Source organism: Phodopus roborovskii, unplaced genomic scaffold (assembly GCF_943737965.1).
Source record: "Phodopus roborovskii unplaced genomic scaffold, PHOROB, whole genome shotgun sequence".
Classification (NCBI taxonomy): Eukaryota; Metazoa; Chordata; class Mammalia; order Rodentia; family Cricetidae; genus Phodopus; species Phodopus roborovskii.
Window position 1 is genome coordinate 76,966,849 of NW_026126418.1, and position 26,665 is coordinate 76,993,513.

General features: G+C 46.4%; 1 protein-coding gene across 1 annotated transcript in view; it reads left to right on the forward strand.

Moving 5' to 3' along the window:
* Morn5 (MORN repeat containing 5) overlaps window positions 1–26,665 on the forward strand; it is a 28,968-nt gene that overhangs the window by 1,895 nt on the left and 408 nt on the right. The window contains exons 3-5 of the mRNA XM_051185324.1: window positions 2,325–2,472; window positions 4,518–4,629; window positions 6,047–6,178. Of these exons, the coding sequence (XP_051041281.1) occupies window positions 2,325–2,472; window positions 4,518–4,629; window positions 6,047–6,178 (392 nt within the window). The remainder of the gene's footprint in view (window positions 1–2,324; window positions 2,473–4,517; window positions 4,630–6,046; window positions 6,179–26,665) is intronic.

The window sequence follows — 26,665 nt, forward strand, 5'->3', positions numbered from 1 at the left end:
TATCCCCCTGCTTCATTGCACATTGCTTGGGACTTTTTGGTACGGCTGTAGTCACAGTACTGAAACCCATTCCTGAAGAAAGCCTCTCAATTGCCCACAACCCACAAGAAGATAGTCATTTTGCTTACTATACTCCTCTTCATAGTTCTGCCATGTACTCTGCCTGAATCTTGATTTTTAGCAACAGGCAGCTAAGTCATCCTCCAGACTACTTAAATTCCAGCATGTGATGAGAGAAACTACACTGTGAAGAAAACAGCCTTCTGTCTGTGTTTGTGGAGCTGCTATAGTCAGCCAGCAGCCCCAGGTTCGTACCTGAGTGGAGGAGTGTAAATGATGTCGTGCTGCCAAACTAATGTCTTATGGAATAACAAGGCAAGGTTGAGCTCTCTGAACTTGTAGCAAGATGGAATGAACTCCTTTTCACGGGTCCCGACAATTCATCCTTATTAAGTTAATAAAATAATACCTGTGCCACGCAGACCTCAATTTCCTAATCTTTAAAAGGGGGAAATAATGCACACCCTAGAGAGAGGTCAAAGGGATGCGTATGGATGGTGTTTTCATGTGACAAATAACCAGTGGGTTATGTTTCCTTCTCTGGTCTGAGAAGAGGCGATTTCTTTTTAGATTTTAAATGACTAAAATAGCTTCATATATAGAATAAGTTAATACTTACTTAATTTATATAGATTCCCTATTGAAGCCAGCCCTTTTACTCCTAGGCATTAGCCTGATAAATGAAAATATATGCCCATGCAAAGGCATGTTTGTGAGTGCTTCAACAATGCTATATAACTGAAATTTTGTAATAACTGAAAATTGGAATCAACCAAATGTCCACCAACATTGGAGTAAACAAACAAATGTGGTATGGCAGTTAAAATGTTGGTTCACATGACAGTAACATGAGTGGATCTCAGAAGAATTATACTGAAAGGAGCACATATTATGATATTTTTATATAAAATTATAGAAAACATAAATTAGTTCATGGTCACAGATAATTGATTAGTATTTGCTTAGGGATGAGGAATGGAAAGATCAAACAAGAAAGATTAAAGAAAAAGTATGCAGTTCCTGGAGGTGGTGGATATACTAATTGTATTGACTAGGATGACTGTTTCTTGGATGTGTGTCAAGACTCACAAATAGTTCATTTTAAGTGTATAGTTTTGCATGTCAATTATACTTCATAACTACAGCTGTTTTAACAAAACATTAAAATTCATGATTTGTTTGTACCATATCTAAATATAAAAATGAAAAATCTGGTTGACGAGCAATGTAATTCTGTAAATGTGTTTCTCTTATTGGTTAATGAATAAAACACTGTTGGCCAATAAAAAGCATGATAGGAGGGACGAGGAGAAGTGGAGGATTCTAGGAAATGGAGTAGAGTCACGATGTGATCTCAGGAGGAGAGGAGGAGGGGAGGCGAGTCTAGCGTTCTTGGTAAGATAAGACCATGTAGAAATGTGTGTGTGTGTGTGTGTGTAATTATGGATTAGTATTTAAGACAGAGCTAGCCAATAAGAAACTCTAGTAACAGGCCAACAGCTTTATATCTAATACAACATCTCTGTGTGCCAGCTATGGGGCCAGGCTGGCAGTAAAATGCTCATGACACTTGGTATAGTGGCTTATACCTATAATCTCAGCATTTGAGAGTCTGAGGCAGGAAGACTGACATGGCTTCAAGGCCAGTCTGAGCTACGTGAGTTCCAGATCAGCATGGGCTACAGTGAGTTCCTATTGAAAAAAAAAAAGTCTCTCTGACCTCATGATTTCTCTGGTAGTGCAGCACAGTTGAGTTTTAGAACAGAGAATGAAGAAAGACCATTCACATTTTATAGCAGCCGCCATGCATCATTTCTCCTCAAAGTGATCCAGTTTGACAGGCGAGAAAAGGAAGGTAAGGTGCAGAGTGGTTTATGTAGCTGGCTCCAGCTAACAGTTGACTGAACAAGGATTTGCTTAATGGGTAAGGCTGGACTGGTCATAGTAGACTCAGAAGCAACTGCCTGAGCTGCTGATCTCTGCAGTTTCTGCTGTATGGCTTTGACACAGCCCTCAGCCTTCTCTGAGCCTATGGAGGCAGTATCTCAGTGAACAGCATAAACTCCAGGACAGTCTGCAGGGCAGGGACGATGACAGACTGAAGGCTGCCCCATCTTAAACTTTTTGTTTTTGTTTTTGTTTTGATGAAAACAAAGCACCACAGAAGCTCTGGCAGAATATTGAGGGATGATGACATCCGAAGATGTAAAGAGTGTTTTCCAAGCTGCCATGCAGAGCTCAGTGACTTCCCCATGTCCTTACAGGATGGAGGGCAGTGCGGAGTACATTCTTCCTACTGATACAAGATATGTTGGGGACATGAAGGACGGCATGTTCCATGGAGAAGGAACCCTGTTCTTCCCCAGTGGGAGCCAATTCGATGCCACCTGGGAGAAAGGATTGGTGGTGAAGGTGACCAGCTGGGGCTTGCAGGAGGTCTTCAGGGAGGAAGAGCCCTACCACCTACTGTAGCACCTTAGCTTCCTTGCCTGTTGCTTACCTCTTTCCATTCTTTCCTTTCCCTCCTTCTCATTCTCCAAGGACTCTAGGATCTTCACCAACTTGATGTGCCATTTACTATCTGATCTTGGGCCAAAGACTCTACATCTCTAAAATTCATTCTCCTCCTTCTGCGTGTGTGTATGTGGTTTTCTGAGACAGGGTTTCTCTGTGTAACAGCCTTAGCTATCCTGGCATTCACTATATAGACCAGGCTGGACTCAAACTCATAAAGATCTGCCTGCCTCTGCCTCTGCCTCCCAAGGGTTGGAATTAGAGGAATGTGCCACCACTGGCCCATGCTCCTCAGTCTTAAACTAGCAACAGTCATCTTGGCTCTCTACTGCTGTTGTGGTGGATTACCCCTCAGTTTACCATTTTAAGTCAGCCTCCATTCACCATGATCTTATAATTCTAGGGGTTAGCAGTCTGAACAGGGCCAGCAGGCAGACTCCAGAGGAGAATCTGTTTCCTCACATTTTTCCTACCTTCTAGAAGCTGCCTGCATTTCTTGACTCAGGACTAGGTGTCACTTCAATCTCTGCTTACAGCTCCAAGTCACTTCCTCTCCCACTGCTCCTGCCATCTTGTCTTCTCACCTGGACCTGTCTACCTCTTTCTTATAAGGACCCTTACATTGGGTGATTCTAGAAAAGTTCTGTTTGAAAAATTATGCAAGGTAACAGCAGGTGTGGTCAGCTTTGGGGGAGTAGGGTGGGATGGCATAACTCAGCCTACCACATGGTGTGGACACTAAATAAAGACACAGGTGTGTGTTCTCAGCCATTTCCTAACACAGAGTAGGCACTCAGTAAGTATCAGCTTTTACTATGACCACCTCTACTAATCATCTAATCCAAAGATTTTGATCTTTGGGGTTTATGATTGGGTGTCAGTGGAACCCCCTGATTTTTTACACACAAAAGCCTCTATGGATATGGAACTATATTTTACTATGGGAAATGATCTGTGCTCTTCTGAGTTTCCCTGAGCATTTGCTGGGCCTGACTCATGACCTAAAAAAAGGTTAAGAAATGCTTCTTCTTTTATAGCTTGGGGACTCTAAGCCTCAGGAAGGGGATGTGACTTGCCCAAGGTCACACAGTGAACAAACAGTATTGTGGGAATTTCCACCCATGTTTCCGATGCCTAGGCTGATGTGCTCTTACATCCTGAGGCTCCCTGTAGCTCTGAGTAGCAAGAACAGAATGCACATGTCTGGACACAGCCTGTGGCTCCTGGCTCTGTCCTTTCTAGCTACAATAATAATAAAAAGAAAATAATATGTGCAAGGGTTTCTTCCATGAGCATTAGAGTACTCAGAGAAGGGTGATCAGGACGGCATTGACAGAAACATAGAAAGACATTATGAGAGTTTGGCTCACAAGATAATGGTAGCTGGACCACAGTGTCTCCTTTGCAAGCAAGAGAAGCCAGACCTGTAGTTCTTGTCCAAACTGACAAACTGAGAACCTAGAGAGGCAGTGGGGTGAGTCCTAGGCAGAGGCCAGGTATGCTGATGCCCACGGCCAGGAGGAATAGGTATCCCAGCACAGCTGAGAGCACAATGGTCCTTCCTCTGCCCTGTGTTCTGATGGGTGAGGGTGATCTCTGTACTCAGCACATTGACTAAAATGCTAATCTCTTTGGGAAACACACACATGCAAACAAACAAACATGAGCACATGCACACCTCCCAGCTAAGCTTGGCATGTACCTATCTCAAATTCCCAGCCATTTCTATTAGAGTGACACTGTCATCATCTTAATCTTTTAAATGAGTCCCCATGCTTTCTGTGTCATACACAGGTTAGGTTCTGTATCTCCATCTCCCTTAATGCTCACAACCATGGCCACTGTGACAGCTGTCACTTCTTTCCTGAGGCAGTCAAAAGTCAACTGTTCCCTTGGTAACAGCCTGTGTCTCCTCTGGTGCCCTCCTGCTTCTTCTCTTCCAGGGCAAATATACCTTTGCTGATGGGCTGCAATATGAGGACAGACACTGGCACTACTGCGACAGTTATGACCGGAGGTTCCACACCGAGATCTGCTTCGGCCTGAAGCCCTCAGGTAGCACACCCACAGTGAGAGGGAGACCAAAGGCGCTTGAAATGAGTGTCTGGTACCCACTGAACCTTCTCAAGGGGAAGATGGCCTCTCAGGCCCCTAGACTGGTCAAGGGGAGGAGACCAAGGGACTCCATCTCTCTGTGCCTCAGTTTTCCCCATCTAAATCAGGGGAATGATGTTTTCTGACTTACAAGTCCACTGGCAATAAGAAAATTCACACATGGAATAGTGCTTTGCATGCATGTCAGGTGCATGGTACATGACAGTTGTCATGCTAAAAATATGTAAGCATTAGAGCATGAGAGGGTGAGAAAGTAGGGGAGAAACTGACAGGACGTGCTCTGTGGATTGTCCAAGATGCTTTATCTGGTCACTCTTCCCTATCCTGTCTCACAGAGAAGAAAATTGAGATGGTTAAGAGTGACCTTGACTTCTCCAAGCATCTCTAAGGTGGTACCTGGTCTGAGGTTTCAGCCACAGAATGGTGTCAGAACCATTGACATGGGAAAGGCATTTAGTAATCATTGCCAATATGCATGTGTTTTGGTTAGGGTCAAGGTCAAGTACATAATTAGACAACATTTGAGCATTTTCTTTTTCGGGATGCGAACCTGCAAGCATGGCATGGTGGCATTCAGCTTTCTGCTCAGAGAAAGGAAGTTCAAGATTTACAATTAAAAAGAACATTCCTGCATCTCTCTCTACTCCAGCCATGGCATTCCAAGACCTAAAATGTCTATATGCCTTTCTTCCTTCTTTGCCCCTGACTAAGGGATCAGACTCAGACCCAGAGCCCAACTGCTTACTAGCTAGCTAGCTTGGGTCACTCAGCCTCTGATGTGAGTTCTTGTCTCTGTAAGACAGGGCCGCTCTGAGGATTACCTGAGATAGGAGGAGCCCAATGTCTAGCACACAAGAAACAATTAATTGTACCAGAGTGGACATTTAGGAGGAAGTCCATGGGCAGGGGTCTTTCTACCCTTTCTGGTGTCCTCCCTAGTCTAGATGTTTGTCCTTAGTGTGGCCAAGGGCTCATCCCTGTGGCCTCTGCCCACATTCTGGCTACACCCTCTCTTGGATCTATCCTCCTGGTGGTCTCTGACTCACCTTCAAGTTTTCTCTGACTTCAGAACTTCATCATGGTGGCCCAAGAAATGGATAAGGGTGAGGTCAGAGAAGGCAGGGGTTCAGCTCCCAAATCCCTGCCCACAGCCCCTGTCCCCAAAACTCCCTGAAGGCAGGGGTTCAGCTCCAAAATCCCTGCCCACAGCCCCTGTCCCAAAAACTCCCTGGACCCTGTTCCTCTGACTTTGCTCCTGGCCCTGCAAAAGCAGCTTTGGTCCCACAGCCACATGAACAGCAACCAGGGGTGCACCTGGCCTTGGTAATATCCTAACTGTCCTTTGTGCCTCCTCAAGGCATCTCTCAGCTCACCAATATGGACCCACCTAGAAAAATCCCCCCAGGCTGCTATGACTGCGGAGATGGCTTCTATAACCCCACCACCAGGGTCATCAAGGATTACCGGAACCGCTTTCTGAGAAACGCAGGTAGGTGTATGCTGACACCATGGACACACTTTCTCTTCATCTGTGGGGTTAACCACACACACATGTGTGTGAATCTATTACGAAAGATACAAATATGGGTTATCTGGATGTCTCCTTGATCTCAAAGCTGGCAAGTTTGTGAATGACCACAGAGTGAGAGCAAGGACACTCCTAGTTTAACTGTGACAGCTCTGAAGTGTGCTGCTGGAAGATTAAAGCACTTCTCTCTGTCTGTGTACATCCCTTTGTCTAGCCTGAGTGGACTCCTACTGTGTGCATTCTAGATGCCAAGCTTGGTGCTGGCTATAGCAGAGACAAACTAGACCCTGGCCCCTTCCTGCTGGAGCTGATGCTCCGCTAGGCAGTAGAGAGAACAACAGAGAGTTGATTGCATCATGGAGCAGGCCATCAAAAGGAAGACATGGCCCCAGAAGTAGTAAAAGGCTGGTGGCACCATAAAGGGGTGGCTTAGGGTCCCTAGTCCAGAACCAAGGTATCAGGGGTTTTGAGAAGAACATGGCATCTCAACTGGCACATAGGAATTGACCTTGGACATGGGGAAGGAGCTTGTCCATCAGAGGGAAAACATAGGTGTGGCCAAAGAGGAGTGACGTGTAGTCCAGGAAGGCTAGCTGGCAGATCCATAACTTCATTTTTTGTGAATTATCCCAAAGCTGATAACACTTCATAGTAACTTGATTCTCAGGAGACAATGTACAAATAAAAGCATGGGTGTCTCCTAGAATTCATGGGATCACAGTTGTTTTCCTGGAGACACACACACACGTACACACACACACACAGTGAGAGCTGCATATATTTTAAGGGATTTACAGCCTCTGTGGTGAGGACATACTGAGTGGAACAGAACGGCAGTGGACAGCATCCACTTCCCACAGGGACTTCACTCAGTCAGTGGCGATGTCAGAATGTTGCCTATGGGGCTGGCATAAGAGCCAGGGAACCAACCACTGATCCCAAGGCTGGAATCCAGAACTTCTTTGAAAGGAGCATGTTAAATGCTGAGACCCACAGGCTCAGGCTTCTGTTTCTGGTGATGCCCCTTCTTGTATGGATGCTGTACCTGGACCAAGTGAGCTGCAGGAAGCTATCTTTCATTTCCCAAAGGGCCTATCAAATGCTAATGTGACTCCCACATTTATTTCAACTGTAAATACCCATTTCTTTTATCATGTGCTTAATGGTAATCTCACCATCACTTGTATTCAAGAGTGGTAAAGAAAACAGGAAGAAGCTGCTGTCAGGAGCTTGGCTAGAAGGCTAGCACTGAGAAAGCTCCAAGAGGACACTGGGGCAGCAGAGAAAGTCACACATGAAGCAGCCCCACCTCCTGGCCTAGGGCAAAGGACAACAGTGGGGATCACAGGAAGTGAGTGGGGGTACCAAGGAGCTGTAGCCCAGGGCTCTGTGAAGAGGGCATTGCCAGGCTGCAACCGGGCTCCCAGGGGGGCACTGCCCAGTGGAGTCTTGGAGAAGTGCAATGATGCTGTTTCTGGAAGTGTAAAGAAAAATGACACTGGTGTGAAATGTCACTGCTAAGCAAACAGCAAACAATGGAGTCAGAGCACTGGCTGGCAAAGCACAGGTGTGCTTTTGCTGCCTTCCCCTGTGTGATGTGTCCCCCACACAGAGCAGAACACCAGTGAGCCTCCACTGCTGTGCTCCCCCAACACAGAGCAGAACATGAATGTGCCTAAGCTGTGCCCCCGACACACACAGAGCAGAGCTGAACAGTAGTAACTCCTGCCTGGCCCAGTTCTTCTTCACAATATCCCTGGGCAGGTGAGCTCTTCTACAGATGTTAGAACTTCCCAGTAAAGGTGTGTCCTGTGTGTCCTTGTTGGCATGGAACACGGGGCTAGCGCATGCTGTCAACAAGTTGAACTGTCCTTTCTAGAAATACAGATTCCAGCACCTTCTCCCCACATGGGGACACAGAAATCGAAAACCCCTGGACTGTGAGTTCAACTAATATTAATTTCTAATCAGTCCTGTCTGAAGAATCTACAGCCAGTCAGCCACTGTCTGTAATCCCTCTGTGAAACAATTATAGGGAGGGGATGCATTCATGGAGGAGCACATAGGGAGAGCAGATAAACCTACACTTAGAAGCAAGGGCGAGAAATCTTTGACTGGTCGTGAAGCTGAAGATGGTGTTTATGAACTCTTCCTTCCGCTTTCACACCACATCCTATTAGCCTCCAGCTTTATATTTCCTCTGGCCTAGTTTTGTTGTGTTTGTCCATTTGTTTGAAATCTGGCAAGGTGGCTTAAACTGTCTGAATCCTGACAAGACCTGCCCAAAAATCCAAACAGAAACACTCTGGCTATTCAGTTGGTTGGCTCTATTTCTGTTAAGTTTCTACCAGCAGTGGAAGTGTTAAGGAATGTAGGGAGACCCCCTCCTGGGTTCCTTTGTCAGACTGTGTAACAGCAACCCAGTTAAACCTGCAACCAGTGACAGTCACTCTAGCCTGTATAGTGCTCTCCTCCATGCTAAGCACTGTAGCAAGTCTTTCTCTGTCCTACCAGCCAGATCCCAGACTTCTTATTATGAAAACTCAGCCAATAGCTTAGGTTTGTTTCTAACTAGCTCTTATAACTTAAATTAACCCATTTCTACTAATTTACATGTTTCCATGTGGCTAAAGGCTTGTTACCTCATCTCCCACATGTCATGCCTTCTCCATGTCTACTCGAGATTCCGCCTTTCTTCTTCCCAGCATCCTCTGTGCTTGGCCTGCCTAGCTACTGGCTGTTTAGTTCTTTATTAAACCAACCAGAGTGATACATCTTCACAGTGTACAAAAAGATTGATTCACCATTGCATCACCTGATAAGACCATCCCCCTTGAGAACTGAGACCTGTAAAACAGTAAATTTTAAAGCCACAAGGCAAAAATTCTTCCTAAAGCCCAACTAAGTGCACCAGGCATGCCTTGGCACTGAACTCAGGGCTAGCACACAGGGGGTGCTCATTAAATAGGTATGAAACAGGGCTGGGTGTATCTCAGAGGTAGAGAGCATTTGTCTAGTATGCATGAGGCCTTCATTTCAATTCTGGGGCAACAAAAAAAAGTAAGGATATGTAAACAAGGTAAATCAAGAAATGAATGAGAGCTATGAACCTCAACCTGGGAGACAGTATTTCTTTCATGTCTCAAATTCACTTGGAAGTGGGGCAGTGGGAGCATTTTGCAGAAGCAGAGCTGAATGAAGTCTATTCTGGGCCAATCCAGAGCACGGTGTGTTTGTTACATCTTTCTATATGTATGGTAGGATACAGGTGCTTCATTTGAAGTTTTTGAGATTTGAATTGTATTCCAGTCCTGTTCCAATGAGGAGTCACAGCCTAATGTGCATACCAGACACGGGAGCTCACAATTGCAATATAATGGGCAGGATTTGTAAACAAGTGGGAGATGGAGGAGAGAGAAACTTGATACAGAGAAAAGGACTCACAGAGGTAATGGGTCTTAAAGAATGAATGGCTGGGTGGGGCTTAGTTGGTGGAGTGCTTGTCTCATATGTGTGAAGCCACAGCACACATAAATCAGGTATGGTGGCACGTGCCTCTAATTCCAGCACCTATGGGGTGGAGGCAGGAGAACCAGGAGGGCAAGATGATCCTCATGCATAGCAAGTTGGAGGCCAGCCAAACAATGGGTATATACTGATTATATGAGCAAAAAGGCAAGGCAGAGAGATATATAAAGACACAGAAGCATAAAATAAATATGTCATGACCAGGTAACCAGAAAGTTCAAGAAATCGGTTGTTTTTTTTTTTTTTTTTTTTTTTTTTTTTGGTTCTTCTGAGACAAGATTTCTCTGTGTAGCTTTGGAGTCCGTCCTGGATCTTGCTGGTCTTGAACTCACAGAGATCTGCCTGTCTCTACCTTCCAAGAGCTGGGATTAAAGGCATGTGCCAGCACTGCCTGGCAAGAAGCTGGTCTTGGTGTGGCACTTGGAAGATGGACACATATGGTTTACTTGGCAAGTATTTACTGCCAAGTGAGTCTGGATCTGGGCTAAGTATGGGGGTGGTAGTAGTGCCCAGAATCTTCTCCCATGAAGCAGGAAAGACTGCTGAGGAAGGGACCCTAACAGTACAGAGTTGCCACTATATGCAAGTGACATTCAACCCTGGAGGCCAGCAGGTCAGGGCTGCTTCACAGAGCATCTCTGGAACCAACACAAGAGCAGAGAGAACAGCATGCACAAGGGCTTAGGGTTGGGAGGAAACGCCTGACACCTGGGAACTCCAGTGGCAGGAGGCACAGAGTGGGGGGACGACTGGAGGAAGGGAATGCTTCAGACTGGAAGCATAGCAACTGACTTGTCCTTCAGAGAGACTCATTTATACTTGTCTCCCGGGTGCCCTTCTCCCTACATCCCAATCAGCCATTAACAGTGCCCCCATCTGCAACCTAGGACCTGAGCTGCTGGCCTGTGGGGCTAATGTGGTCACAGTCTCTGGAGTCTTGGATGCCAGCTGGCACTCAGTTATACATACCCAGTGCATGCCTACTGCTTAAAGAAGCCTTTCTGACCAAAGTGACAGCATTCCACATATGTGAGTAAAAATATAAGTATTTAGAATGCATGACCATTTAGTAAAACAACAGCTGTAGGTTGTTGTTCACATCCACCTAGCCACCCAGCCCACTGCCCAGGGCCTATGATCTTCCCTCCTGTGCAGCAAGCAGGTCTCAGATCCTAATCAGACATGCCACTGTTATGCATGAGGGCACATTTCCCAACAAGTCGGTGTTGCCCTTTCTCCCCCAGCAGCCCACAGAGCACTTTCTGACACTATCTAAGCTAGCCAACAGAGAAATAATTTCCTGGTCAATGTGAAGTTGTTTTCTCTATAGACACTTACTTTGAAGGAAGTGATGGGCTCTGGAGTGGATTTTCTCCCTCCAGACCTAACTGTGCTGCCTTGGCTCCTTCCTTGTCTCCAAAATAAGCTACAGCCTCACTGGGCAGCCCTGCTGCTGGACTTGGGCTTCAGTGTGTACAGTGTGCTGCTGGCACTTTATGTCTGCATGCCACATGCATGCCAGGTGCACAGGAAGCAAGAATGAGGCATTAGATCTTCTGGAGATGGTGGTAAGCCACTATGAGGATGCTGGGAATGGCTCTCAGGTCTTCTGAAAGAGCAACCAATGTTCTTAACTACTGAGCCGTCTCACCAGCTCTAAGAGATGCCTTTATCACCTGAAGACTCTAGCACCTGCAGTACTGGATTACTGTGAAAATTAGCTTTTATTTTGAGACAAAGTCTAGCTATGTTGAGATGGCTGTCCTTGAACTTCTGGGCTCAAGCAAATCTATTTGTTTCAATCTTCCATGCAAGCCTGTGCCAGTTAGCTTTAATTATCAACTTGACACAATTCAGAGTCACCTGAGTAGAGAGTGTCACTGTGGATGTGTGTTATCAGGTGGTGCTGTGGGCATGTTTGTGATCTTGATTACTTTAATTAAGAAGCCCTCTTGATGGGCAGTGGTGGTGCATGCCTTTAATCCTAGCACTGGGAGGGGTGGGGCAGAGGCAGGCTGATCTCTGTGAGTTCGAGGCCAGCATGGTCTACAGAGCTAGTTCCAGGACAGGCTACAAAACTATACAGAGAAACCCTGTCTTGAAAAAAAAAATAAAAAAAAAAAGAAGAAGAAGAAGAAAGGAAGGAAGGAAGGAGAAAGAGGAAAGGAAGAAAGAAGAAAGAAAGAAGGAGGAGGAGAAGAAGCCGCAGACACTACCACCACCACTGCCCTCTCCATTCCCTGGGCAGGACTGCACAAGGGTGGAAAAAGCACTCTGAGCACCATGGTGAATGCAACTAGCTGTCTCAGGATCCTGCCACCTGACTTCCCATAGACTATAACCAGACTGTGGGTCACATAAAGTCGTTGTTCCTCAAGTTGCCTTTGTCAGGGTAGGTTGTCTCAGAAGCAGGGAAGGAACAAGCCCTTGGGCACATCAAGAGGGTTTCCTACAGACTGCACATGACACAGCCTGTGTGCATGTGTACTGCACATATGCAATGCTCAATATCTTCTGTTCTGCTCACTAGTAAGTACTGACTTCTATGCATTACGCTGACTTCACAGATCTCTCCAAGAACTGCTAGAGGCAGCCTTTCCTGGCCCACCTCCCCTCCACTGCCCCACCTTCCTCCCTCACTTCTGTGACTCCATAAGCTTCTCAAGCAGTGCTTAGCCTGTGACAGTGCAGTATCTTTATCTGGGAGCTCATGAGGTCAAGGACTGGGTGATTGTGTCTGACTCATCACTGTTCCTAGAATTTCACAGGTCCCATGAGTTGATCGAGTCTTTGCAAAAGACACATTTTCACATATTCTCCCTCTGAAATTCAAAGTTCAGTTCTCATACATAATAGACTACTTGTTATCTTGAATAAAAGCAATCCATTATATTTCTACATGGTGCCAAGGTTTCAAATCATCTTACCAGCTGACACAGGTCACAATCCAGGGACTTGGGCCATATGTGATTAGCAGGGTTTTTGTTTCCTTGGTCTAATACTTGAGCTTGGGCTAAGCTGCTAGATTGGCACACAACACTCAGGTCCCTGCTATGTAGGTATGGCATTAATCATTTCTGTCCTCCTCATAGCCTCTGCTCATGTGCCCTAAACCTCATGAAAGCCTCTGTGCATACTGGCCGCTGGAATGGGGATGTCCTGTCTGAGAACAGTAGAATTGTTCTATCTCCCCCATCAGTGACCTTTCTCTTCTTCCCCGGAGCTTTCTGTGTTTAAGACAGTAAGCTGTTAGTAATAGCCACTAGACACATTTATTGTATACTACTCTCAGTACAGCAAATACAACAAACCAGGCTTGTTTTAGGACCTTTTGTCCCATGAGAGATATGAAGAATGGGAGAGGTGCTGTAATGATTTTAAAAAATGCAGGGTTTAGAACCCCTATCAACGGTAGACCTCTAGTCTGAGATCACCCATAAGTGAACTGTGTAATCATGAACAGCTCACTTTTTCCCCTGAGAGCCTCAGTTTCCTCATCTACAAGATGGGTATTGTGCTAACACCTCTCTGGAGGAGTTGTGGGGAAAAGGGAGATGAAGTATATGCAACATCTGGCCCAACAGGTGCTCAGTGACTGCCATCATTGACTGAGGCTGGAAGAAAGAGTGAGTTGGACCCTGGGGCTTGTAATGTTTTCTCTATTGGCTGAGGAACAAAGAAGTCTCTTGAGAGACAAGTGTGACTGGTGATGCTAATCTTGCTGCCTCCTCCTGGTTCTGCTTGGGAAATGGAACGCTGCTGGGAATTTAGGGTCCATAGATCCTTACTTACAACATTCAGAGCTCCGGTTCATTTTGTTTGAAAGTCTACCTTCCACACTCTTATGTGTTCTACACCTTGTTCAAGTCCATCCAAGCTACCAGTCATCCCTGAGCAACAGCACAGATGGCCTTTTCCTCTTTCCTCCACCTGCCACAGGCCTCCTCATCTCTCAGAGTTTAGCACAGAGCCACAGGCCACAAGATCTTCCTGTTACCACTGAAGAATGGCTTCCGCTACACGTTCACCTCTCAGGATGACAAGGCTGGAAAAGGAGTGCTCCCTGGAGAGGAGGCTGGCCAGTCCCTGTGCTTTGGACTTTCTCTCATCTCTCACCCTCACCTTGTCTCTAAGAGGTGAACTTGCATGACCTACAGTTTGCAGTGTGATACCTGGTGTCAGACAAGCTAAGAACTTCCATATAGGGGACTGGAGAGAAGTCTTAATGGTTAAGACCATTTGCTGCTCCTGCAGAGGACCTGTGTTGGATTCCCAGCACCACATGGTTGCTCACAGATATCTCTGTAACTCCAGCTGCAGGGGATCCCACACCCTCTTCTGGCTTGTGTGAGCACCAGGCAGGTGTATGCATACAGATAAAATATGTCTTTAAAAACAGGGTTTGCTTCCATTTGGTCACACAGCTTTTGGCAAAGTTAGGCCCAGAGGCTGTTTGCTGTGGTTCAAATGTGGGCACTGTCCCTCAGAGGTGTCAGACCCCAGGGGTGTTATCAGGAGGTGGAGCCCTAGGGGAGGTCCTTAGGCCACTTGGAGCATCTAGTTGAAAGTGTCTTTCCTTTGTCTCTACTTGGCTTTCTGGATTGCAATTTCACAGTCTGCCCTTCACTGATATGCCACCCCCATTAGAGGCCCAGAACAACAAGACTGCTAATCTTGGACTGGAACCTTTTACAACATAAGCTAAATACTTTTTCCCCCTTTATATTAATTGCCTCAGTTACTTTGTTATAGTCACAGCAAGTTGGTTAATACATATTCTTTTCTTCTTACCAGTTTGTGCACTAATTAATTTTGTGCTCTTCAACCTTTATAGACAGGGACATGCCTGATTCATAATTGTCCCTATACCACACATCATCACTGTCTTAGAACGAAATCACCAGTCTCCCAAATTAAATGTAACCTTATTTGAAAAGAGGTCTTTTATACATTGTGATTCAATGCAACAGCATTTGAAGATATCCAGACTGTAGCTTTAATATGATGAAAACATCAAGAGATTAGTTAATGCTGTCTCCTCATGTACATTGCCTTCACCATTCTCAGGAAGGATTAGGCAAAGTCACATAGGCATTTTGTTCGTGTATCTATCTCTTTATGTATCTGTTGCTTGTCTCCATGGTACTAGTAGAAACAATTTTTGAGAGAAATGTATCACTAATACTTACTCCCTCCTCCAAATTAATGACACCCTATTTGAGTCTCTGATGAAAGGCGTGTTATTAATATTCAAGGAAAAAACCCTTGTAACCATTTTAACAGATACAGCTAACAATGAACTAAATTTGCTTTGTGCAAGACAGAGAGTGAGCATCCCAAATTAGTTTATGTAAAAGCTGAAATCCTTCCCTGAAAGGTCTCAGTACCATCCCCAAAGAATATCCCGATCATCAGCAGTGCCGTCAAGATTCCCGCCAACATTATCCCTTTTGTTGTCTGAAATGTAGAATCAAGCACATCTGGCAAATGTCCTGGAGCTCACAATCTCTCAAACAGCGTCTAATTCCCAGTGGTGAAAAAGAGAACGCCACTGCCTAATCGTGCTGCTCTTCAAAATAGCACCGACTTTCCTTCAATCAGAAACAATGGCCTTGGTTTCGTAAAAATATCACACGCCGGTGATTATTTGCAGAGAGGCCCTTTTTACACTTGAACCTGTGGGTCCCAGACAGAATTCAAAATTAAGACCACGACCCTCATTTGAATGTATGTTTAGTTGGGTGGGCAGTGGGAAGAAGGGCTGTGACCTGGCCTATGCTGTCTGGAGCCTCTGGGAGGAAGAGGAAGACAGTGGTAAGAGCTACCACTGAGTTGACATCTACCATCACATAAGAGGAAGTTCTCTCATCAGCTACATTCAACAAACTGAGGCTCAGTGAGGTTAAAGAATTTCCCCCAGGAAATTCAACACAGATGGGAGTCACACTTGGGATCATCTGCCTGCCAGGCCTGTTTACAGGGGCAGGGGCAACTGCCCCCAGCCAACTCTGGAATATGCCAACTGCAGACTGTATACCTGAAAATGGAAGGCCACTTTAGTCTTCTGAAGTGTAAACATCCCAAATGCCCAACAGGAGGGACCAAGGGCCATTCAGGATGTGGGATATGATTTTTTTTTTTTTTTTTTTTTTTTTTTTACTGAGTGCCCCTGCTGTGTCCCAGGTACCAGCCTCTACCTCACTTGACAGCAGCAGCCTTGATAAGTAGCTCTCCTGATCATTCCCACTTCACAGATGGTGAGGCAGCATCCCTGGTTCAAGGACAGCAGAGCTGGAATGAAAACCAGGACCAGCTGACTCCAAAGCTAAACAGTGATGGCATTTGGGCTAACTCTGAGTGAGAAGGTGGGATTTGCTAGTGGAAGAAGCAATGGCCTTCCCATCACCTGAGAGATAGACTGGTCTGAACTGCAGCCAGCTACTTCTGCTTGCTTTATGCTCAATATCTGGCTCAGTTAGTTCTCCCAGTGCTATGGAAAGCCAAGACTCCTCTCATTTTGAAGCAGCTTCGTACCTGTAAGATACGTCAACCACAGTCCAGCCAGGTCTAGAACCCTGATTTCCCACTGCTAGCCTGCCCCAAACCCAGGCTACCTCTCCACGGAGCCTCCCTGGGGTTTTCTGTAAGATGGCCAGTGAGACTCCGCACAGCCCCTCCCACTGCTAGCTCTCTAGCGAGACAAAAGGCAATTTACCCAAATGTTATAATCACCTGGAGGCTGGCATGCAAGGGCATCCCTGCTTTATCTGTGGTATTGTGAGCAGCACCATAATGAAGGCTTTGTGGAGGGATAATATCACACTTGTAACTGCCAGATAAAATGCCCCACAGATCACACATCCCTCCCAGCAGACGTGGGTATGTGCTGTCAGCAGAAGGCATAGGAAAGGACATAAGGAACACTGAAGGCTCCACTGTGCCAGCAACTTGGTCCCAGCCCTTCAGGAGATGCTATTTTCCCTACCAGACAGATAGGGAAACTGAGGCTCAGGGAGTGGCTCAGGGAGTATGTTATTTGCTGACAATTATGCCTCTGTTAAAGGGACTAGCCAGATTTTGAACCCAGGTCTCTCTGACAATATATAGGTAAAGCTATGGAGCCCTCTCCCCAAACAGAAATTGCCTGGAAGTCATCCATGTGCCCTTCCCTGTCAAGATCTATACTTGGTGATAACGGCTGCCTTGCTTGCTGCTCCTCCCTGACCAGCAGAATTGCCTACTATCACCCTCTCACCTCAACACTCCAAAGATGTTGGAAATCCCCTTTCCGGCTGCAGGGCCCCTGGTCTCTGGTAACCGTGCTTCCCTACCTCCATAGCAGCCTCCTGGAAGCATCCAGAAGCCACAGCTTCCCCTTCAGCCACTGGACTAAACCTGGCCAGCATGGTTTGTTTTGTCTTCTTTCATGGAAGCAAGTGCAAGGTCAGAACCCCTGGGCAGAAGCCTCACCTGTCTTCCTCAGTTACACTCTGAAGTCCAGGTACTTAGCTGAAGCTGAAGCCCACACCCAGGCTTGAGGAGCAGCTGGAGCCACTGTAAGCCCTTGGAGATGTCACTTACAAGCTGGGCAACTTTGGGCAGGTAGCCTACCTTCTCTGAAACTCAGATTCCTTACGTGAAAAATGGGAGTATTAGAGGGTCTGTCATATAGTGAGCATGGAGTGAGACGGGCGGTCTAGTGGGCGCAGTGTGTGGCTCTGCCCATGGCATGGTACACACCAGGGGTCACCACTGTGGTGGTCTTGTATCATGGATAAAAAGTCAAAAGCAAGTACATTTTTCACACTGTACACCCATCAAGCCAGGGTTCCTTGGCAGGTTGTTCTCTGGTCTCCACCCACCTTTTCTTGATACTGCTTTCAAAACGGAAACAGGAGCCTGCTGTTTCCATATCTCTCATTGGTATTTGGTTTTGGGGCACGACCCCTCATCTTCATCCTTTCTTATCAACCTAGTGCTTCAGATCTCCTGGCACCCCAGACTCAGGTCTATGCTTTTTTCCTGTGTACATGAGGGTTTCATATGACATCATAGACTTTCCCCAAACCCCAAATCAGTGCAGGATGCAGAAAAGCACAGACAAAACAGGCAGATACAGGAAGCCTGGGGCCTTCAGGGAGCCTAAGTGTTCAAACAAACCACAAATGACATGTGGAAGGCAGTCCAACACACTTCCATGTGGTCTGTGATGTTCATGCTCCAAAACCAAGAGTGCCCTCAATTCTCTGGTACCCAGAGCTGCAATGGTAGTGTGGTGAATGTGTGACTGCGTCCTGTGTGGTTAAGACAATGGCCCAGAAAATGATGTGCTCAGGTTGGCCTTAAAGAGCAAGAGATGAGGTTTGTTAAATGAAAGGGAAGGAACAGTAGGGGCCCTAAGATGTAGCACTATGAACTGCTTGTATGTTAGAGGCTGGGGGAAGACTCCAGGGGGCTTCCCAAAGCAGTGATGTCCAGCAGGGCTTTGATGGGTGTGTCCAACTGGGTCTGAGCTGTGCATCCAAGGCAGAATATGAAGTGAGAGTGAATGCTGGTTAGGGTTTGGCTTCAATCCCACAGACAGTGAGCAGTCATAGGGTAGGAGCTGCCACAGGGTTTCTCAGGAAGCGGGGCATGGTCCCACCATGGGCTGCAGCTTTGAAGATAGGCATGGCTCTGTTGATGCACCACTGGTGAGCTTCACTCCCCTCCCATGATCCAGAGATGGCAACACTGACCTGCAAAAGCAGTGTACTTCCCATTCCTCCTGGTTGTCCACACTACCCCAGCCTAATCCAGCCTTTGGCACCTGCACGTGCAGTCAGAGATCAGGGGCAAAAGGAACAGATGCTATGAAATCAGGCTGCCAGAGTGACTTTGGCTATGGCACTCAGTTTTTCTGAGCTGTCTTATCACTATGGCAGGTGGCTAAGAAACATAAATCCAATTATTAGTACTCAAATAGCAGGAAAAATAGTTAATGGTACCAACAATGTGGGTCGCATGCACCCCTCCATTCAGCATACACTTGCTCTGGGGTGGTAGAGAGGCCGGGCCAGCAGTCTCTATTCTGGAATGCTTCCTGTCCACATTGGGCACAGACGATGGTTCTAGATTAGTATCACCCACAAGCACAAGTCATATGTGTATCACCACCTCAGCAACAAGTTCTGTTCTTTCTTCCAACAAAAACTGCCTGTGCGGCACTTAGAGAGGTGCCCTTCCAGCCTAGGGCCTTCCTAAAGGACTTCCAAGTTTCATTTTCTGACTCTGGGCACTTTCCCCCTTACCCACCAACTGAAGCTCCCCCAACTTCCACTCCAAACCACATGAGCCATATTTTCAGAAGTGTTCATGAGGTCCACTGAGGTAGGGCATGTGTTCCTGCTGTGCCCAACACCTGCCCCTGGAAGTGCTTCCCAAGATTCTTAACTCACCCCCTCCCCAATGATAGCTCATAAGGCACCAAGGCAAAGCCTCTATCCCTACCATTTCAATATGTCGAAACAAAATGCAAGCTCTGTGGACTTTACTTGGTCCATTATTTGCCTGCAATTCTGTTACACTAGCTCTGATTTCTTGGGAGGGGTGTATATAGCCAGAGAATTCTGGCAAAATGAAAAACCAGAGCCTGCAAATGGATTTCAAGGATAATAAAATTGTTTTGATTTCTAGAATTAATAACTAATCAAGTTTGAATGCATTAATTATAATATTTATTTATTTCAGTCTTACCATTTCCTTTTTTTATTTCCAAGCCTCTTATATCTGAATGGGCTTTGGCAAGCTTGCAGATGCTGGGTTCTACAGCTCTGGTTCCCAAGGGGTGATGTGGCTTGTCCTACCTAATCCACTCCCAAGAGGATTCTCCACTACAGGGAGAGACAAGAGCAGCCTATGGTCTCTCACCTGCCTGCAGCAAGCTCTGCCTGGGCAGAGACTTCTCAGTCAATATTGACAGTTCTGAGGTCTTTGCCTCTGGCCACCACTGCCAGAAAAGTTCAAAGCCTCCTTTTTTGTTGGGAGTTGTGATAGGAATGCCAGGTCATGGTGGCATTGGTCCACCTCCACCATCTCATGCATTTGTCATCTGTGCTGAAGGTGGGGCAGAGCTATGGGGTGGATGCCTGCCATGGGCTGAAAGTCTGATTTGATATGTACCTCCATCACAGCCTGGACTCCTGTTGGCAGTGACCACAGGGTAAGGAGCAGTGTCCCATGACAGAAGCTTTCTGTCCCAGAGCCTGGCCTGGCTGTGGGCCCACTGCCAGCCAGCCTGGCCTTTTGGATCACCAGGTTGGTAGTGCCTCTTCCCTGTACTTGTGATGCCACACACTCAGACTTCAGATACACACCCACCGCTACACTCAGCCAGCCCCAAGTGTGCCACTCATATATCAGAGCTCCATGCATTACAATGTATACACTGAACCCTCAAACATAAGCACTGTCACACTCACAGGCACACAGCTATATACTGAGAACAATTGAGTAGAAATGGACATTTGTGCCCATACACACATTAGCTGCTTCATTGAGCCATCTCCCTCTGCCCCAATGGAGAGAAGAAATCACTACATCTCCTAAGCCTTTCTTATGGTAAGTGGTGGTGCCCCTATCTCATTGAGGGAGAATGAACACACACACACACTCACACACATGCACACACAAAGCTCAGTACCCTCCCAGGCTCTGGGCTGGACTGCCCCCCTCCCTGAGGCCTTCTTTGTTCATTCTGGATCTCCTCCCTTCCCCAGTTCACTTGCCTACCTCACACTAGTGGGATCTGCATAGGAGTGGTGATCACAGGGTGACCTAACCCAAAGGTGTGCCAACAGCCCAGCTTGTGGGTACCCAGTGACCCCAATCTACCTGTTATCCCACATGGCTCACGTGCCCCAGCCTGTCCTCAGCTTTGAACAGAACTCATTAACTGAGCTGTGCTCTTGGTCCTCACGTGGCCAATTCTGAGTAATGACCTCCTCCCTGTGGTTCTCTCCACCCCATAAATGGCAGGGACCCAGAGATCCCAAGGACACACTGGCGAGTCCACCCTTGCAATCATCCAGTTTGGGAATTGAAGACCCACTGGAATAATGTCTAGTTTTCATCTCCTCAGTACTCACGGAGCACCCTTCTTCCCAGCCAGGCCTCCCCCTGCCTTCTGTAGGAGGTCTGGTTCAACCCACTGTGCAGATAGGGTCCTGAGGCTAGAAATGGAGAAGGGCTACTCACCCAGCAAGGGGGTGGGTGGTTCATTGTCTGAACCAGGTCTGTCTGGTTCCAGAAGTTCCACCTTGTAAAGAAAACCAATTTCTGGCTTCTCTCTGAGCCTTTGGCATTTCCTGTGCACCAAGAGCTGCCCTACACGTTTTACATGTGATTCCATGGCAAAGCTTCCCAGCAGGGGCATTTGGAGAAGGGAAATCAGGCCCAGGAAGGTGGCACAAAGCTCCAAGGCAACACTGTATGTGTGTGTTGCATAAGTATGCCTGGTTGCACTTTCTTGTGTATTGTACATATAGAGGCCAGAGATAACTTCAGTTACCTTCCTCTACTGCTCCTAACCTTATCATTTTTGAGGAAGTGTCTCTCATTGAACCTGGAGCTAGCCAACAAGCTAGTTTCATTTATTTTGCATAGCCAGCAAGCCTCAGGGATCCACCCATCTACTCTATCAATAATGACTTTACAGACACACACTGATATGCCTGGCCCTTACACAGATGTTGGGTGCCTGGCTCCCGAGTATCCACATTTATATAGCAAGCACCTACCCACTGAGCAGTTTCGTTCTCAAGCATGATCACAGGCCAGGTGGTGAGGTGCCCAACCTATGGCCTCAGGACACAAAAGGCAGCAGTGGCTGGCAGTCCTGGACCTGCACTTGGCATCTCTGTACTGTCTAAGAAGCTCCATTTGCCCAAGGAGGGTCTTCTCTTTTGATCTTAGTCACACAGAGTGAATCTATTACTTTTATGTCCCCAAGTTTACATTTCTTTATTTAGTTATTAAGTACTTTAAATGTTCTGGATCTGTGCTAGGCTCCAATCTGTTTGAAGCAACCATGACCTTGGCTTTGTCAGGGAAGTCTGGCAACCAAACAGTCTGTGAGGGTGGAGTGGAGTTAGGCATGTGGTCCCAGCCTACACATCATGAGGTCCTTTGTGCCCAGACAAGTAAATCCCCATAGGTCCTTTCCCAACACCACAGCCTTTACCACTATAGGAATTTAGACTTCTGAAAGAAATCTCAGAGCATCACATTTTACATTAACAGTTGTTTGTGTTAAAAGGAATAATCAACATGGATATTTAAAGTATACCACAGTTGGTATTATCTTGTTTAGGCCTTTCTTGATTCTTTTTTTTCTGCTGAGAATAGAACTTAAGCTCTCCTTGTACATATCTGGTCAATGTTCTACTACTCAGCCTGGTGTTTTAGAAGGTATGTGTAACCCAGGCTATCCAGAAATTCCTTTATTCTCTTGCTTCAGACTCTTGAGGCAAATCAGAATTCCACCGGCAAAGCATGTACTGGGCACTTAACATGCTGGGTGCAGTGCTCCCTGCACCAAGAGCTTAGCTCCAGAGCCGTGATTCTTAATTGTCCTAATGCTGTGTCCCTCTAATACAGTTCCTCATGTTGTGGTGACCTCCCCCCCCCCCCCGCCATAAAGTTACTTTGTTGCTACTTCATAACTGTAATTCTGCTACTGTTATGAGATGTAAATAGCTGATAGGTAGGGTATCTGATAATATGACCACCACCCCGCACCCCACCACCACCCCGGGGCGGGGGGGGGGGGTTGGCCCACACCATTGTTCTAATGGGAAAGGAAGGCATTATCTAAGAAAGGGTTTTAAAAATATGGTATGAGTACTTTCACTTGGGCACCTGGCTTGTGTGAGGGCTTTGGCTTCTTTTGGAGAGCATGATGTCTGGTCAGTAAAGAGCACACTCGATTTTCATGCATTTGAAAGAAATAATCTGTTTATTTTTAGAGCAGTTACAGTCACATAATCAGTGTGAGGCTCCTACAGCAATTCTCAGTACACCTCATGCCCATTTCTTATTTGTAGCCACTGTTGTGTGGTATACTTGGCAAATTTATATCGATACTAATGTTGGTGAATTAATTTAACTAAAGCCTATCAATTTAGTAGAATCCCCTTTTTTACCCTCATGTCCACTTTCTGCTCCAGGGCCCCTTTCCAGGATAGCTATCACATAACATGAAGTTGTGTCTTTGTGGGCTCCTCTTAAATGTGACAGTTCTTCTGGCTTTCCTTTATTTAGTGGGTTTTTGTTTGTTTGTTTGTTTTCAGACAGGGTCTCATTATATAATTCTGGCTGGTCCAGAAATCACTGCAAGCCCAGGCTAGCCTCAGTCTCACAGAGATCTACCTACCTCTGCTGCCTGAGTGCTGGGAATAGAGGCATGTGCCTCCATGCCTGGCTAGGATTTGGTTTTGGCTTTGGTTTGGTTTTCAGCCCCAGGAACTAACTAACCTAAGTTGACCTCTACAGCTACACCACACACATAGGTGCTTATTTCCTTGTTTGGGTGACAGTTTTAAGGCTGGCATTTTATAGGATGGGTTTTGATTAATAAAGTTTAGATGTTTCTCTTCCAATTAGACTGGGATTGTACATTTAGGGAGGAAGCCCACAAAGGTGAAGAGCCATTTCCATCTAATCAGAACAAGGAGACAGCCTGCTCCCTGGGATTTCCTTGGTACTGTCCTGAAACTGGCTGATGCCAGTTTCTCCCCTGCAAAGTTATTATTTTTTTGTATTTTCTTCTCCCTTCCTTTGGGAGATGGCCACTCTGCATGCAGGCAGTGCATCTATTCAGATTTTTGTGTATTTTTGTCAACATTTTTATGCTAGGATTTTTACTTTTTAAAAGTATTAGTGTTTTTAGGAACCTAGAAATCCTCTATTTCAATGAACAAAATACATAAAGAGCACCAAGACATTACACTTCAGGGCAGGACAAAAAAGGCAAGGGTTATTTTAAAATTCTTTTTTGAACAACACACATAAAGGAAAAAAGATTTGGAAACACAAAAAAACAGGAAAGAAAATCACAGTGCTCAGAGTTATCCCAATTCATTTTATCACCTTTAATTTTAATTCGAGCCACATGGATTTCTGTATAAAAGTCCATGGATTTTTGTTGTTGTCGTTGTTGGGTTGTTTTGTTTTGTTTTGTTGCATCATCTTATTTATCCTGGCTTATTATCTCATCAAAAGAGTTTCCCGTGTTGCCATTACTGACTTCACAACTATCATTTTCGCTGGCTGCTAAATATCCCCTCCCCATGGCTTTGTAGTGAGTGCCCACTGCCCCCTCCCCAAGCCAGTAGGCTGCTGGCATGTATAGTATTTAGAAATCATTTGTTAAATAAATAAACAGACAACAAAGTAACCATTCCCTAGTTTAGAAATTCTATACAACTGGTGACAACTAGATTGTTTCCTTAGGATAGTGTCCCAGAGTGACATTACCAGGTCAACAAGAACCAAAAACTTAGAAGGATGCTAAATGCACCCAAACAGAAGTACCCCCCCCACTTCCCTCTGCCAAGGCTGATCATTTACAATTGATTAAAGATTCGAGGGGGTGTTTTCCCCATTTTTTCTTTTTTTTTTCCTTTCCTCCCCTTCTCCTCCCCTCCTGCCAAAAAAGGAGGAAAATTACCCGAGAAGGTGAAGATGTTCTCAGACAATCATATTAACATATTCCAACAATCGCAATTTGCAAAATAGTAATCACTACTCTCAGGCTCCAGGAGGCATTAATCAAAGCTACAGGTTTAATTCCATTTTAAATATTGATGAAATGTGCTCTGGCAGCCTCACCCTGGCGTGGCAGGGCCAGGAGAGCCTAGGAGGCGCCCAGGAGGTGGAGGGAGGGTGGAAGAGCAGCTGCCCCGAGGGAAGGCATCTGGGATTCAAATTGGTGGCTGTGCAGCCAGGTAGAGAGTAAACGGAGTAGTGAAGAGGGCTGTTAAGTCCATTGCTGTCAATTTATAACGATCAGGGAGGGGCCTGAGGACTGGTTCAGCACAATACACCCAGTTTGTCTGGTTTCAGGGGTTACCGCTGAAGAGGCTGCAGCTGCACTGATTCGAATAGCCTGGAGACTTCAGAACTGTAATTATCAACCAGGCTGCTCACAGTATGGCAAAAGTGGGCTCCACCAGCGGTTAACTCCTTGTGTGCTGACACGCTGACATAGCACCCCATCATACTCCCTTGGGTTGCCAGCCTTAGCCAGTACATTCAGGCAGTCTGCTAGTGAAAACTGAGGCACAATGGCTGCTTAGCTAAGTCTCCCAGGACCAGAGCATGCTCTCACAAGTAAGCCTTTCTTCCTTCCTTCCTTCCTTCCTTCCTTCCTTCCTTCCTTCCTTCCTTTCTTTCTTTCTTTCTTTCTTTCTTTCTTTCTTTTCTTTCCCCCTCCTAGAGTTACAGAAATAGTGAGGCTCTTCTGGAGGCAACTTTGGCCCCAGCACCATCAAGTTTGCCCTGAGGTGAGAAGTTAGGCTGCAGTTCCTGATGAACTTGTCTGAGATTCCAGGGGCAAGGGATCTAAAGCCTCAGTTCTGTGACATGAGTGTGATCTCCCCAAACCCTGCTGTATCTTACAGACCCAATGAGATACAGGGCTTGTGTAGCCCTTTCAGCTATCCAAGAACCTCTTCCCAGTGTGGGCCTGGTGCTTCCCAAGGAGGATGGCCCTAGGGAGGGTCCCTGGACAGAGGCTGGAGGAGGCTTTTACTAGCCTTCTGCTTTTAAGCTTGCAGTGCATCCCCTTAGTCCTTAGTTTCCAGCATTTGTTACCTGAAGAGAATGGGGCGTCCCTTCCTCCTACAGGAAACAGTGAGTTAATCATAGGTAAGGAGAAAATTCGTCCATTTATGTGGCCCAGAGGAAGCCAGCCTGAGGTCAAGGATGGACAGGAAGGACAAAGGAGGACAGCAGGAAGGTGGTAGGGTGGGAGCACAGGTGAGTGAAGTCTGTGCAGCCCCATGGTGCTCCCTGCAGAACAAGTTCTCCCATGTATCATCTACAAAGGCAGAATCCCTACTGTGCCTGGTGTCCCTGGTCTTGAGAAGTTGGAGGCTGGGAGGACAGAGTCAGCCATGAGAGCAGCCAGCTATGGGATATGAGACAGTGGCAAAGAACTAGCTGTACATTTGGCCATAGGAAAAGTGAACCATCACAGAACGAAAGAAGTCGCACACAATGCGCTCACAGCACAATGCCATTTTTGTAAATTAAAAACACATTTGCACACAAAGCAAGAGGGCATATTTTATAAAGCTGCATACATCTTTAGGGGTGCCCTGCCATTAGAGTGGGTCCCTGTTGTGGTGGGGGAGAGGCTGGGTATGTGTTTAGAGGAAAAAGAGGGAAGAAAGGAAAATAAATCCACAGAGGGATGCTGCTTATGGAATGAAGATTGGGGCTCATACGATTGTGAGGCTTGGAAAAGCAGCATCCATGAGCTCAGACCCTCCTGGCTTTCCCACATGCTGACCAGGAGGCTGGGCACAAGTGGTCAGACCCCTGTGAGCCCCTGTTCATCTGCACAGTGGTGGGAAAGAAGCGCTTGTGGGGAGGCCATGAGGATAGTGTGCAGGGAGAAGGCTCTGTCTGGCCTCTGAGAATAACACAGGCAGTCCCTCTGTGTCTCCCACTGTGTACCTGAGGGAAGCCAAGGATTATGGGAAGAGAAAAACTGGTACCCAAGCCTGTGTCTTTTACTTCTTTTGTCAAGGTCTGACCCAGTGCAGTGGGGCTGCTGCTTGTACGGCTGTCAGCAGGTGAATGTCTGAATGTGAGGCTGCCTGTCAGGATCAAACCAATCAAAGTGCCCAAATGCTCTTGAGCTGTCTTCATCATCTC